This window comes from Gekko japonicus, unplaced genomic scaffold (assembly GCF_001447785.1).
Source record: "Gekko japonicus isolate JY-2015 unplaced genomic scaffold, Gekko_japonicus_V1.1 scaffold465, whole genome shotgun sequence".
Lineage (NCBI taxonomy): Eukaryota > Metazoa > Chordata > Lepidosauria > Squamata > Gekkonidae > Gekko > Gekko japonicus.
In genome coordinates this window covers 775,633-790,678 of record NW_015159724.1, presented here as the reverse complement: position 1 = coordinate 790,678, position 15,046 = coordinate 775,633, and the positions used below count along the sequence as shown (strand labels likewise).

General features: G+C 40.6%; 1 protein-coding gene across 1 annotated transcript in view; it reads right to left on the bottom strand.

Annotated features, from left to right (window-relative positions):
• Positions 1-15,046, bottom strand: part of SNTG2 (syntrophin gamma 2) — a 321,822-nt gene that overhangs the window by 136,162 nt on the left and 170,614 nt on the right. Inside the window, exons 9-10 of the mRNA XM_015422984.1 lie at positions 12,138-12,265; positions 5,283-5,412 (exon numbers count right to left, since the gene is read on the bottom strand). Coding sequence (XP_015278470.1) covers positions 5,283-5,412; positions 12,138-12,265 — 258 coding nt within the window. The remainder of the gene's footprint in view (positions 1-5,282; positions 5,413-12,137; positions 12,266-15,046) is intronic.

Below are 15,046 nucleotides of genomic sequence, written 5' to 3'. Positions count from 1 at the left end.
AGAGGCCCGGATGGCATACATCCGAGAGTTCTGAAAGAACTCAGATGTGAACTTGTGGATCTCCTGAAAAAATATGTAATCTTTCCTTAAAATCTGCCTCTATTCCTGAGGACTGGAAGGTAGCTAATGTCACTCCCATCTTTAAAAAGGATTCCAGAGAAGATCCAGGATTCAGTCTGACATCGATACCAGGTAAATTGGGGAAAACTGTTATCAAGGAGAGAATTAGTAGGCACATTGATGAACAAAAACTATTGAGGCAGACTCAGCATGGGTTCTGTAAGAGAAGATCTTGTCTCACTAACCTGTTAGTGTTCTTTGAGGGGGTGAACAAACATGTGGACAAGGGGACCCAATAGATGTTGTTTACCTTCCAGAAAGCTTTTGATAAAGTTCCTCAATAGTCAGGGGATAAAAGGACAAGTCCTCTTGTGGATCAAAAACTGGCTAATTAATAGGAAACAGAGTGTGAGTATAAATGGGCAATTTTCACAGTGGAGGGTGGTAAGCAGTGGGGTACCGCAGGGCTCAGTACTGGGTCCAATGCTTTTTAACTTGTTCATTAATGATTTGGAGTTGGGAGTAAGCAGTGAAGTGGCTAAACTTGCAGATGACACTAAATTGTGGTGAGAACCAGGGAGGATTGTGAGGCACTCCAAAGGGATCTGTCGAGGATGGGGGAGTGGTTCAGTGTGGCAAATGGGGTTCAGTGTGGCCAAGTGCAAAGTGATGCACATTGGGGCCAAAAATCCTAACTATAAATACACATTGATGGGGTCCAAACTGGCAGAGAATGACCAAGAAAGATCTCGGAGTTGTAGTAGATTGCTCACTGAAAATGTCGAGACAGTGTGGGACTGCAATAAAAAAGGCCAACACTATGCTGGGGATTATTAGGAAGGGAATTGAAAACAAATCAGCCAGTATCATAATGCCCCTGTATAAATCGATGGTGTGACCTCATTTGGAATAGTGTGTACAGTTCTGGTCACCACACCTCAGAAAAGATATTACAGAATTTGGAAAAGTGAAGAAAAGGACAACTAGAATGATAAAAGGGTTGAAACACTTTCCCAATGTAGAAAGGTTAAAGCTCTTGGGGCTCTTTAGCTTGGAAAAACAATGATTGAGAGGTGACATGATTGAGGTTTACAAGATTATGCATGGGATAGAGCAGGTAGAGAAAGAAATACTTTCCTCCCTTTCTCACAAGAACTCATGGGCACTCAATGAAATTGCTGGGCAGTTGGGTTAGAATGGATAAAAGGAAGTACTTCTACAAGCATGGACAGCTTCAAGAGGGAATTGGATAAACATATGGAGCAGAGGTCCATCAGTGGCTATAAGCCACAAGGTATAGATAGGAACTCTCAGTATGGGGCAAGTGATGCTCTGTCTTGGTGCTTGTGGGAGCAACAGTGTCCTGGCCCCATTGGTGGACCTGGTATTTTTGGCCACTGTGTGACAGAGTGTTGAACTGGATGGGCCATTGGCCTGATACAACATTGGCTTCTCTTATGTTCTTATCCATTGTCTGTATAAAGCTGTGCTGTAGCTTTCTTGATGGAAAATCTAAATTCTCCCTCATAGTAGTTCTAATATATTTAAGACAACGGGGTCCCTCTTCTTCTCTTTATAAAAGTACTTTTCTGATAATTTCCTGGCAGAAATCACTGACTCCCAAAATCTCTTCCCTTGGAAGCCAAACCCTCTGGCTACTGATCCAAACATTAGATTGCAGACCAAGACCAAAAGGTGAATGAATCTTTCCCGTCCAGATCAGCTATTTTATTTCCTCTCTAAGATGATGCTGGCCAATCAGAGCATGAGTAGAGCAGCCAATCACATAAGCTCTTCTCTCCAGGGAAGATTAACTCTTGTGGTCCCAGACTCTCTGACACAAGCAGCATTTTCAATAGCCTTCTTTTCTATGCAATCTGTCATAACTGTCCATTCATGACCTTAGTATAACTGGCTGGAAGCCTAGGAGCCAGCTCAACTGGGAAAATGAAGGCAGGGCTAACAGGGATAGACACCTCAACTTTTTACTAGCACTTCCTTTTCAGGCTAAGGATCTCCTCACACCTCTAAGGATGAGATGTTGTTTCCCTTAGAACTGTCTTGGCTTCAAAATAAATTGCCTGCAGAAGTGGTAGTGAAATTCACAAAGCAACATCTCAGGGATCAGATTTTAAAAGCAGCTTCGGCAACACCCTTGAAAATTGGAGATCAACCGATAAGAATTTTGAAAGATGTTCCATTTGAAATCAAAATGAAGAGAAAGGAATATAAAGGGTTGACCATGTTCTTACAAAATCATCAGGTGAGTTACAGATGGTTGGTGCCAGAAGGACCGGTCTTTAAATTCAAAGACAGAAGAGAAAAGATAGACTCTATCCTTAAAGCTCAAGACTTTTTTAAGAGGCACGCCAGCTCAGAAGAAGAAGCAGAACTTGCCAAGTGGATGTCGGGAAACAGCGAAGAAGACAGCAGTTCTGAGGGAGAGGTGAAGGATAAGGAAGACAAAGGAGCGACTGGCACAAAGTATAACTTGAGAGATAAAAAAGGGAAAGGCCCCAAGAATTAACTGTTTTGGATTATACTGTAAAAGTAATTCTAACCCCAAAAGGACATTATTAACATATTAACTTTTTTTTTGAAAACTAAAGAAGAAAAAGAAGATCACCTATTCACAGAAAAAAACTTTGACTTGAACTTTAAATTTGAAAAGTTTAATTTACTTAGTTTAATACTTAACATCACTCAACTCTTTATCCCTCTATATTCCCTCCCTATTTTTCTAAGTAAAGTGAAATTCTCTCCTTTTTAGGAGAGGGAAATAAAACTTTAAAATAAAAAATAAATAAAAAAGAACTCTCTTGACTTCCAGTTTCGGCACTCGCCATGGCGCTCGCTTTCTCCCGGACCTCCGGGAAAGGCTGAAGGGTCTCAGACCTCAGTTTAGAAGAGAGATGAATGAAGGGGGACACGACAGAGATTTATAAAATTATGCATGGAGTGGGCAGAGTTGACAAAGAGAACTTTTTATCTCTCTCCCAGAATACTACAACTCAAGGACATTCAATGAAGCTGATAGGCAGTAGATTCAGGAAGAACAAAAGGAAATACTACTTTATACTAATGACTAAAATGTGGGTGTAGTGATGGCTTTAAAAGGGGATTAGACAGATTCATGGAGGATAGGTCAGATTCATGGAGGATCAGTGGCTACTAGCTATGGTGACTGAAGAGAACTTCCACGTTCAGAGGCAGTAAACCTCTGAATACCAGTGCCAAGAGGCAATGTCAAGGGACAGCCTTGGCCTCTATTCTCTGTTGTTGGACCTCCAGAGGAACTGGTTGGCCACCATGTGAGACAGGATGCTGGACTACATGGACCACTGGTCTCATCCAGCAGGGCTCTTCTTATGTTCTTATGTATGGGACAGGGTTGTGTGAGGGGGGAAGTATTTTACAGTTTCGAACAAGGCTTTGAAGCTTGGTCCCTGAGTCTAGTTTTTGTGAAGTCAGAAGGTTAATGTCATAATCTATTTTTTTCTGTTTGCAGAATTAATGCTATATCTGCATAATCTTTTAGGGCACATGCTGTGGTCATAGGGGAGGAGGGTATCCGTTAAAGCTCAGAGTGCATTGATTGCAGAAAATACTTGTCTTATCAATTCACTCTGAAATCATACTTAGCCAAGATTGGATAGACTTAACTAAGGAGAAAACATGGGGTAAATATGCAGTTTTGAAATATCCTTATCAACTAGCTGCTGTTTCAGTTTATTGAAAAGAGCCATCCCTAGCCATTGGCTTAGTCGCTGATGTGTTACAGAATGTCAACAAGCATTCCAAATACTCATAAACTTAAAGTTGTCAGCACACAAGGTCTAGAGGCAGATGGGATAAAATACTGTCACAATATTGATAATTTATCAGACAGGGACTCATTTCAACTGGTTAGCCAGGTGCAGACTTTACTGGGCAGAAAAAGATCTGGCCACTATAGTGAATGCCCTGGTTACATCCAGGTTAGATTACTGTAATACACTCTATATAGGGGTGCCCTTGATACGTATAGAGAACTTCAGTTAGTGCAGAATGATGCCGCTAGGATGTTGACTAGAGTGGGTTGTAGATACCATATCAGTCCAGTCTTGGCCCATCTACACTGGCTCCCAATTTGTTTCCAAGTTTAAGTCAAGGTGCTGTTGTTGACCTTTAAAGCCCTATATGGTTTGGGATCAGCATACCTACTCCTTTATGAACCTGCTCAACTACTACTGAGATTAGGTTGGTGGCAGCCCATGAGTGAGCCTTCTCAGTTGTGGCATGAAAACTCTGGATTTCTCTCCCCAGGGAAAGTCTGCTGCCTGTCTGTTGTCATTTTCCACCAGCAGTTAAGGGGTTTTTTTTTGTTTTGTTTAGCATTCCCTCAGTGATCCCTCCTTTCTTACCAATGTTTGAGTTGTTGTTTTTATGCCTTTATATGTATTTTAGCTCTGTTTTTAATTGTTTTAATGATGTGTGGATTTTTGGTTCATTGTAATGGTTTTTAAATGTGATTTTATTATTATGGTTTTATCTGTTAGCCATCTTGGTGGCCATTGTGAGGGCAAGGATATCAATTTTGTAAAACAAAATAAAAATCAATAACATTTCCAGTACTGCAAAGAGCCATGTTAATTAACTGTGGTATTCATTTGAATACCAGCTACTCCACTAGCTAGGGTTAGTCTGACTCCATTAAACCAAAATCTGACGTTGGTTTAATGTGCAAGTTTAGTCTTAGCTATGGTTTTACATTATGTCCAAATATAGACATTCTATCCTTATTTTGGTTTAATCCTGGCTTCTCTCTGGTGATACTCTCTCATGCAACAGGGAAAATAAAATGAAACCAATATTTATCTAGCCCAACCAGGACTTGAGTGACTTTTTGTGAACTGAATCCTGATTTCATGAACTGACCATGTTTTATCATTAGGTCTGAACTTAGCCTGTGTTTATGTGAATGTTATGTGTATGGGAGTAATATATGAATGACACATTAGAGTACTATATGCTTATATGAATAAGGGGATGAGGAGGAGAAGGACGCGAAAGTACACATTTAAAAATCTACATTGGTTTCCACCTGTACTATCTTTCCCTCCCCAAATCACCTGTTGTGTTTTATAAATGACATGTTTTACTAATTTGAGTAAGTGGTAAAACTATTTTGAATCACTGAACAAAAAGGGGAAAAGGGGGGAAAAAGCTAGAAAGCAACGTACATTTTGTAGTGTCAAATCACTGATGTTAGTTGATAATGCTCTCAGCCAGTCAGCACTCTCCTGGGCTGTACAATACTGAAGTATCCCAGAGCTAACTCCATCAAGTGCCAGTACTTCAAATGCATTAGATCTGCAGCAAGAAGAAATATACACCATCAAGGAAGCTATACCAGCAGTTATTAGCCTTCACTACTTATAAAAAAGCCTTCACAAATTGGTGCTCCTTAGTACTACAGCAATACAGAATCAAATGTCACAGTAGTAGCGCTACAGCATAAGAAGGCATAGGTACTGTACTCTCTTGCTTATTGAATATTACTGTTTTACTTTTCAAAACAGTTTTATGCACACGTACAGCACACTTGGAGCTGAACAATACCAACAAATTACAATGAGCTGGTGGATCAAGAGAGCTGATTTGTGTGGCATACAGAGCTCTACCTAAGCAGAGTTATACCATTCCAAACCCAGTGACTTAGGCCCCGGTCACACGGAAGGCTTTGATCCGTGAGAGGGACAGATCAGGGGCGCAGCAAGTGGGCGCAATCACACCGCAACATCTGGGAAGCGGCACGCACCCATCCCCGATCCGTCTTTTCCGGCTTAAGATGCAGATAACCCCCCCCCCTACAAAACACTACTACTTACTTGAAAATCCGCAGCAGGGGCGGCCGTGGGATTGCTGGCACACCCGTCTCCGGCAGCATGCGAGGCCCCCGGCCAAACTGCACATGCGCGCACATGCGCAGCGGGCTGCCTCCGCTCCCCGGTCTGTGGCCCCCCCCCCCCCGGCATCTGATCATGCCGGGGAGCAACTGCGTGGCAACTCGGGGGATCTGTCTGATCCCACTGCCCCGCGTCTCTTTTGATGCGGCTCAAAAAAGCCGCACTTCAGCCACATGTTTCCCCCCAGTGTGTCCGGGTCCTTAGAAGGGTATAAGGCAGGACTGCACTGAAAACATATAAATTCAGCAGTGAAAAATCTGCTGCCCAGATTTCAGCTCAGCTGCAAACCCACTCAGTGGCCTTAAGCAAGCAGATGCCTCTCAGGCTCAACACTCCCATCTGTAACATGGGGGGATTAAAAACATTGGTCTAATTTGATAGGATTAGTGAGGGATAAAACAGGAAGGGAAAGCAAATGGCCAAAGTGATGACTGAGTGGAACTGGGCTGAATTTCTCCTTGAGACTTCTGTGCCTTATATTGAGGTCAAGAGTTCATCAACACATACCCCAATTTACCACACAACCACAAAACTTCTGAATGAAGGGGAAGTGGGAAATTAAAACTGAACTGCAAAACTGAAGCAAGCCGTTAGTACTACAAAAATGTTAAAACTGAAACATATAATTCCGCTTTCATTCTTGTGGCTCTCATTCCTACTAGTATGATGTTTGCCTGAGGAAATAGGGATTATAATAATGACTGAGAAACATTATACTAGTGTGCAAAGTGGTCCAATCCCACACATCCCATGTATCCCATAAGGCTACAATCCCATACATGCTCATAGGTTTACATGTGAGCAATCCCAATTTGACATCAATGGATTTCCTTTAAATTAAACACACAATGAATTGGGCTACATTTGTCACTTATTTCACCCAGTCATCTCCTTCATTTGTATAATGATATTACCGCCATAACAAATTAAACTGTGGTTGCCTATTAATTTTGCATTGTTGGTAACATCCTACCCATCCACTTATCCTTCACTACAAATTAAACAGAATATTATTTTAGAAAATTAATTAGACGCATAAACTATGCTTCAGGATATTTGTTATTTTGTGATATACTCTTCCGATTGTCTGAAAGTAATATGCTCTCTGTCCAGGGGGACTTTTAAAACCGAGTCCCACAAATGGAAAAGGAAGTGTACTATTACATGAGTAAAAACTGACTATTAAATGCAGGAAGATTGGATGCTTACCAGTTGAAAAGTTTTAGTGGGAACAGCAACCTTTCCAATTTGATAGTATGTCTTCTGTCTGTGAAATGACCAATACTGACTTACGCAAATCAAAACTGGAAAGTTGTTTAGTATTCTGAATGGCTGTGGATTTCTTAACATATAAAATACATATTTTGTGCTCTAACAACTTTCTTAAGTTTTGTCACACAGTTGTTTACTACAGTTTTGTTTAGTACTTTCAATGTACGCTAGGGTTGCCAACCTCCAGGTGGGGCTTGGAAATAGGGTTCCCATTCCCCTGACAGGGGGAGGGGTTTGCCCACTTTTGGGCCCCCCAATCTGCCAGCTCCAATCCAGCCGGTGGGGGAACCCTGCCCTCAAAGTGCCTCATTTGTGCTGACGTGCCAGGCACAATGTCGTCACCTGGAGGTGATGTCATTGTGCAGGGCATGTTGAAGGGAGATGCTCTATTGTTCAGAAAAAACCTCTGTGGTTAACCATAGAGATTTTCCTTAAACGATAGAGCGTACACTGCAACGTGCCCTGCACAATGGCATCCCTTCTGGGTGATGTCATTGTGGTGCACACGCTGAAGGCATCCCAGACCAATGGAGGGGACCCCCACACACACACTGGCAGCCAGTTAAGACCTGGCAACCCTCCCTGGAAATCTTCCAGAATTATAACATATCTCCTGACTACAAAATAGAGAAAATGGCTGCTTTGGAGGATGGACTGTAGGTGATTATGCCCCAGTGAAATTTCTCCCCTTCCCTAACCCCACCCTCTCCAGGCTCCACCGCCAATTCTCAGGAATTTCCCAACCCAGAGTTGCCAACCCAGTGCATGCACATCCGTTTCGTTTTCTCCACCCTTTATCTTTATTGTAATCTGATTTATTTTATGATGCTTACTATAAAAATTATGGGGCTTTGCTTTGGACTGTTATTAATGCATATTATTCTAACATGAATGCCTTCACTCCATATTACTGTTTTTTATTGTTTGATAACAACTTCGCTGGACCCTTTGTTAGATTTTCTCTTCCTCTAGTTATAGTATAGTTATACAAAGCTTCCCTTTGCTACACTTCACTACAAGGACATTCCACATTATTATAGTTATATATTTTCTCTGTTTGACAATATAAGTTAAAATATACTAGAGAGATATTTGAAAAACTTTCATGAGTTTTTCCTAGCAAATGTCTTTCTTTGTCATACACCTTTATGATAGTCTTTAATGTCCTATTATCAATGTCTGGAAACTGAACTTACTAAAATGCTAGATCTTTCTGTTCTTCAATGTAGATATCACTTTTCATCCTTACAGAATTTCTCCCTTTGAACTCATATAAATATTTTTCATTTCCCCTTATGGTGCCATCCTAAACAGAGTTATACTAAATCCATTGAAATTATTGGGCTTAAAAGGGTGTAATTCTATTTAGGATTGCAGTGTTAAGCATTTACACTCCCAGGAGTTATTCAGAAAGTAGACAAAGTTTGCAGTCCTCCAACTTTGTTCCCTATCAGCTGCTAATTCTGAAGGAATATCTCAGTATAAAGCAGCCCTTCTAATTACAAACATGAAATAAACTGATGTGTACATTTAAAATCATTAAGATTAAGTACTAAATTAAGGGACTAGAAAACCAAGAAGGGGAATATTTTGAAGGGAATATAGCTGTCATAACAACATTTGAACTGATTTATAAATTAAGAGACATTATTCTCATATTTAAGTATGTGTAAACTGTAATAAATAACATTGAACAAATATCATAGAAATTATGTGAATATTCTCTACAATAATTCTGAAACAGCACTGGAGATTTTTAGGCTACAATACATGCCTGCACTATCATAATACATACCTGTGAAAAACAAGTCAGGAAAGTTCAACAAGATATTATAATCAATTATGCTGAAAATACTAGATTGTAAGAAGACTGATGTGAACAACAAAGAAAGAGAAGCACTCAGGATCAGATAGTTTATAACCTGAGGACAGGCAATCTCTGTTGTGTGCAGGAATCAGGAATACTGGGGGAGGGAGATTATTTCATAGTTTCAACCAGCAGAATGAGAGAAAAAAATGACTGGACTATCAGGGTCATTTTAGGCTGTTTGTTTGTTGGCTTGTGGAAATTTGTGAGAAAATCTGGATTTATGACTCTTTTCGTGCTCCATGATGCAAAATATGAAAAAAACCATAGCCATACATTGAGAATATTGTAATATAAATCAAAAGCATTTAGAACGAGTGGATTCCCTCAGTTTCATTCTTTTGAGGGTTCTATCCCACCCCATTCCTGGAATCTTATCAAAGCTCTTCCAGCAAGAATTTCAGTAGAGCAGAACATCAGATGAAGAAAGAGAATGGTTCCCCTCCCCACTTTGGCTATTCCCCTCACCCCGATACTGCAGAGGAAAAATTATGATCCACACAGTTACAAATGGTTCTATAAGTGCTTGGAAGTACATACCTTTGGGCTCAAATTTGTAACCCAAGCACTTTCAGAACCATTTCTAAGTATCAGTGTTGATTCTCAGGCTCAAACCTGTTTGGACTGTTAATCAGAAATTCTTTGGAATGGATTAGATCAGATAAGCAGTCTAAAGAAGTGCCCCCCTGACAGTGAAATTCAATCTCATCTACTTTTGAAATCATCTTTATAATTGTAAATCAGACTTTCATCTCACTTCAGTGATTTTATTTTTAACCATTTGCAAAACAATGAAAACCCCCATAGGTTCTCATATTTATTGTAATTTATTACGTATTAACCACAATGAATGTTCCTACCATTTTAGGTGCCATACAACCCCCTTTCTTAAATAAAAATAAAGCTCCAACATTTCAAGTTATACTCATAATTCTTCTGTTACTTCAATTCTCTACAGGGAAAACGTATTTGATTCTCCTTTTCTACAACTTATGCCATACAGTATCTTTCAAACCCCCCCCCCACACACACACACTCATTTAAATCTTCAAAACATTGATCTGGGTAGTGTTAGTCTATAATAATTTTTTAAAAACCCTCCTTATATAAATATACTTTGGCTGTTCACATGCTTACATGAATTAGTAGAGCACAATAGTATATACACAGTGTCTATGTTACTTTGCTGTGTCACACATTTAGCATCTCCTCTGTGAGGGGAAAAACAACATGGATGGCATATGATTTTTGGCAGCAAAAACATAGTCGGTGAAAGAGTTTAAAAGCTCCCTCCCACACACATACTCCTACATGAATTTTCCACAGCAGATGAAGATTTTATAGCTGCATTAAAACATTCAAACAAACAAAAAAAATGGGGAAGAACTACATATAACTCAGTCTGGCATGCAAGTTGTCCCATAAAGGTCCAACTGCACCCTACTGGCTTTTAAGTCAGCTAAAAGACTGTAAATTTAAAATGAACCCAAAGGATGAATGATTACAACATATTCAACATCAAGGTGAAAATGTACAAAGAATATTGAACGCTATCATTTCATAGGAAGAATCATGAAAAATCATTAAAAGTCTCCATGCTCACAGCAGGGTCAATAAAATGTGACACTTATGTGGAAAAAGGTTGACTCAGACTGATGGCTTGCTTAGTGCTGTGTTATATTTCTAGGAATAGCCAAAAGCCTGGTAGCTCTGGTGACTTTTCTAACTAATTTTAATATAATATTATTATTGGGTTGGATCCAGCCAAAATTTTCGACTCCATCTTGCCCAGTTCTTTTCCACATTACAGATGCTATTTCACATGACATTTGTCCCTGTAGGTCTTATGACCTCCAGAGTAGTCTATTCGGTAGTCAAAGGAGGACTCCTCCTTTTTCCACTAGTAAAAAAGTTGGCTGGATCCAATCCTCTATCCTCTTCATAGTTCATGAGCCAATAGCATTGCAGTTTCTGTCTTCTAGAATACAAACAACAGCATAACAAATGCCTTCTTTTACATTATCAAGTCAGTCCTGTACATGTTGTATTGCCTCATCCACACAATGATGCCTGTATTCTGTACAACATTTGTAAACATCTTGAGCATAAGGCATGCACAGGAAAAGTGGCTGTAGCTCTCCAGATCCTGCTGTGTACCAGGAAACGTCTCAGTTTTTCTTCAGCCTAGATCTGTGAATGTTTGCAGTGTTTGATCATTATGTAAATATTTCAGCATCATTGCATGTGTCACATGAATTCTTCATTTGATGTGTGAGAAAAAGCCTGTCTAATTCAAATGTTTCTACAGGAATGAGATTGCAGTTTACCTGGCTCACCCCACATTTCAGTGTCATACCTGGATACAATGGTATTGCAAAGGAAAAAATGGTGGCTTTGTGCTGGGTTTTGGCAGCTGCAGTTAAGAAGGATATCTCCAACACTCAAAAACTTGGACCCTAATTATCTGTTTCTGGAATGCAGTATTTCCACCTTCCCTGTCCCACAGCAGCCCTCTCCAGAATGCCATGAAATATGGCCTGAGGGCTGCAGGTACAAGGGGGAAATCAATAAAAACCAAGGATGTACAAGTATACCTTTGGTTCCCAATCATTGTTTTAATCAGTTTTACTAGGACTGACATATATAAACCTTAGGATTATTGCTGTGTACCCCAAGCCATCAGGGTGGGGCAGGCTAGAAATATAAACTGACTAGACTCTTGCTCAATTTCCCAGCTGCCAAAGTCAGCAGCCTAGCTTCCCATGTACTAATCCAGGACAAACTTTTTTTGTATTTGTTATACATTGCTGAACCATATTATAAAATCAGGGGGAGGCCTTGCTCCTGATTGCTTTAACTAAAACCATAGACTTCTACAATTCTTGTCAATAGATTTGGAAACAACCAATATCGTTACTGTGAAAAACGAACAAACACCAGCAACCCCCCCAAACTAGTTAACCTAATACTTTTATTTCAAAATTACGAACCTTAATTTATTTGTTCCAGCTTTGTATCTTGAGATTCGAGCCATCGACAAAGGAACAGATAAGGTGTCCAGCCAACGCTTCTCATATTTTGGTTCATTAGCTATGGGTGAAGAAGGTGATGATGGTGCCTGTACAGAATAAATGAGAAATAACCGTCTATTGGATCCAGCAGTGCAAAAAATAATAATAATGCATCTATAGATGTGGGTTTTTTTTTAAAAAGAAAAAGAGTAATACCATTTTTTAGGAAATTCAGAGGACAGGAAGGATATAAAATAATCATTTATTGTAAAAGGGAACATTTATGGTCTGAGTAGATTTCCCATATTGTTTGTGTAATGGCAAATTTGCTTTTAAGTTAAAAGCATAAACCTCATATCTAATTGACAACAGAAATAATGCTTACATACAGCATTTTTCTCTGAAATCATATCTACTTTACAAAAAACACAAGAGGACATTGCCAATTGCAAGACACTGATTTATTTTCTGAATATTTTGATATAAACAACTGTTTAGAACAATGGTCTTCTATGTACATCATCAGTCTAGAACCAGTATGCTATATTTACTTAACTGTAGATTTTAAAAATATACATTTACAATGCATACTATGCAAAAGCAGTTCTCATGTATTTATTGAACAAAAAGCTGTGTAAGTTATTCTAGACATACACAAATATTGGTATTACTAGAAATAATGCCCGTTGTGGAAATAAATACAACGGGATCTAGAAAGAGGCTCTGGGAGAGTGCTCTGGCTTTGGGCAAACAGTGTCAGTTTCCTGTGGCGACCTCAGCAGGGTTTAATGACAGAGTCCACTGTTTTCTCCAGAGGGACTGATCTCTGCTACCTGAAGAGCATTTGTATGTTTGAGTTATCTGTAGCCCTCACCTGGAGAGTGGTAACCATTGTTACCCATTCCCCTCTCCCCTATGAGGTATGTTATGCAACTGAAAATTCCAACTGCCTTGCGTGGGGGGGGGGGGGTTTGAGGTGTGGAATGGACTGAAGTCCAATCAGCTTCCATATGCAAAAGACCAGGTTGTCGCAGCAGTTGTGGTGTGGGCGGGACCCGGGCTTTGCCTTCTGATTGGTGGCGATATATGCTGAGGAGCAGTGCCATCAGCCATACACTAAGGGAGTGCATTTTAGAATTAGAACTTTGGCACCCACTTCCCCACACTTTTAGAAAGATGAGAAGACTTAAACGACAATGATAATGGCATTCTGGTATGACCAGTTTTGATCCCAGAAGACAACTGAATCTATCAATCCCAAAAAGGTCATGGAAAGCAAAGGCCTAATATCCTCCTGCTTCTCCAGTCAAAACATTCATTCAATTAGTAGTTCCAGTTGCTTAAATGGCCACCCCCTTGCAGGTAATGAGTGCATAAATTGCATTGTTTGCTTTGTAGCTGAAGGCGATTAAAAAAAAAAAAACTACAGTGATACCACTATAGCTTGAAGCTGTAAACCACTGCAAAAGGGTTACTGAGTTTGTCAACTAAGAAGCAATTAAGAAATACTCTCTCATTAGCCTGTGAAGAAACACAAGCCACCGAGCGAAAACAAAAGCAAGTCAGCATGCTGCCACAGACAATTTAGAACATAACTTTATTCAGAGCATCAAGGGAAGCAACAGGGTTACAAACAGAAGTTGGAGCATGTATTGACTCACTCATTTACCAGCTATGTTTTTATAGCCATTCAAAAGTTTGCCATTAATGTTGGAAAGTATGACTGAAGAAACGTGGTGCACTGAAAGATTTCAGAGCTCACAAAATTAGGCATCTTTACATTTTACATTAAAATCCCTGCAGTTCATTGTTCTTCACATTGCCACAGGAAAGGAACTGAAAATTGTGTATATGGCAATCAAAACATTTCACTTAGTAAAATAGTAAAGTCCATTTTAAAAGCCTCATAACAAAGAGATGGGCAGAGCAATCCTAAGGGGGTGGTGGTGGCTGAAAATGCTCAGGGCGACAACTGACCTGTGCATTGGTGTATGTCAGAGATACAGCCATGTAAGAGCCAGTTATGACAGTGTGGGCCCCTAGCACCGCTCCAATGCTTGTGGGTGGTTTTGGGAGCATTGCCAGAGTTAGTTGGCTCCCTGAGCCCTTTCAACCTGGGAACATCCTGCCAGAGGTGGAAAGTTACACCAACAAGAAACATGGTGTAGCCCATAGGTGCCGATTGAAGTTGAAAATCAAGACCTCCCCTGCCACTGCAGCCTTGACCATTAGGCTTGGAGAAGCTCAGGATGCCAACTTTAGGCTTAACCAATCACCTCCCTCCCCACGGTGGCAAAGTCCCTTCCCCAGCACCCAATCAAGGCTCACCCATCCTATAAATGCTTCAGGCAGGACATCCTACAACTCATTAATTAGGGCACATGGCACAGGATTCTGTTTCAGAGCTCCCTGCCTTGTGGACTTAGAGAAAGTGGCGAGGCACTTTGTTGGTGGGAGAAGCACAGAAAGGCACTTAGCACCACAGGGTGACACTGATACCCAAGGAGAAAAACAAAGTCCATAGTCTGTGACTGACCTCTTCCATTTCAGAACCCTAACATGCACCCCACCTTTGGAGGCTCATCCCACAGTGGTAACCAGGCACTGACAGGTAAGCAAGGACAAGGATCCCAAACCTGCTCCCCCACTCCCTTCGCTTGAGACTAGGTGCCATGACAGTGTTTCCTGCACTCAAGCCCAGCATTGAGTTCAGGAGTGGGGTGGCACAAGCCATGGCCGTGCAGCTCCATGGCCCCTGATATGCCTTGGGAAAAGTTACTTGGGAAGTTTTCCTGGAGATCGGGGGGGGGGGTTGCTCTGTCATTTGCCAGGTTCCCACCCTTGGCAGAGCACACGGCATGTCTGTGGTTGGGGGGGGGGGGGTGCGG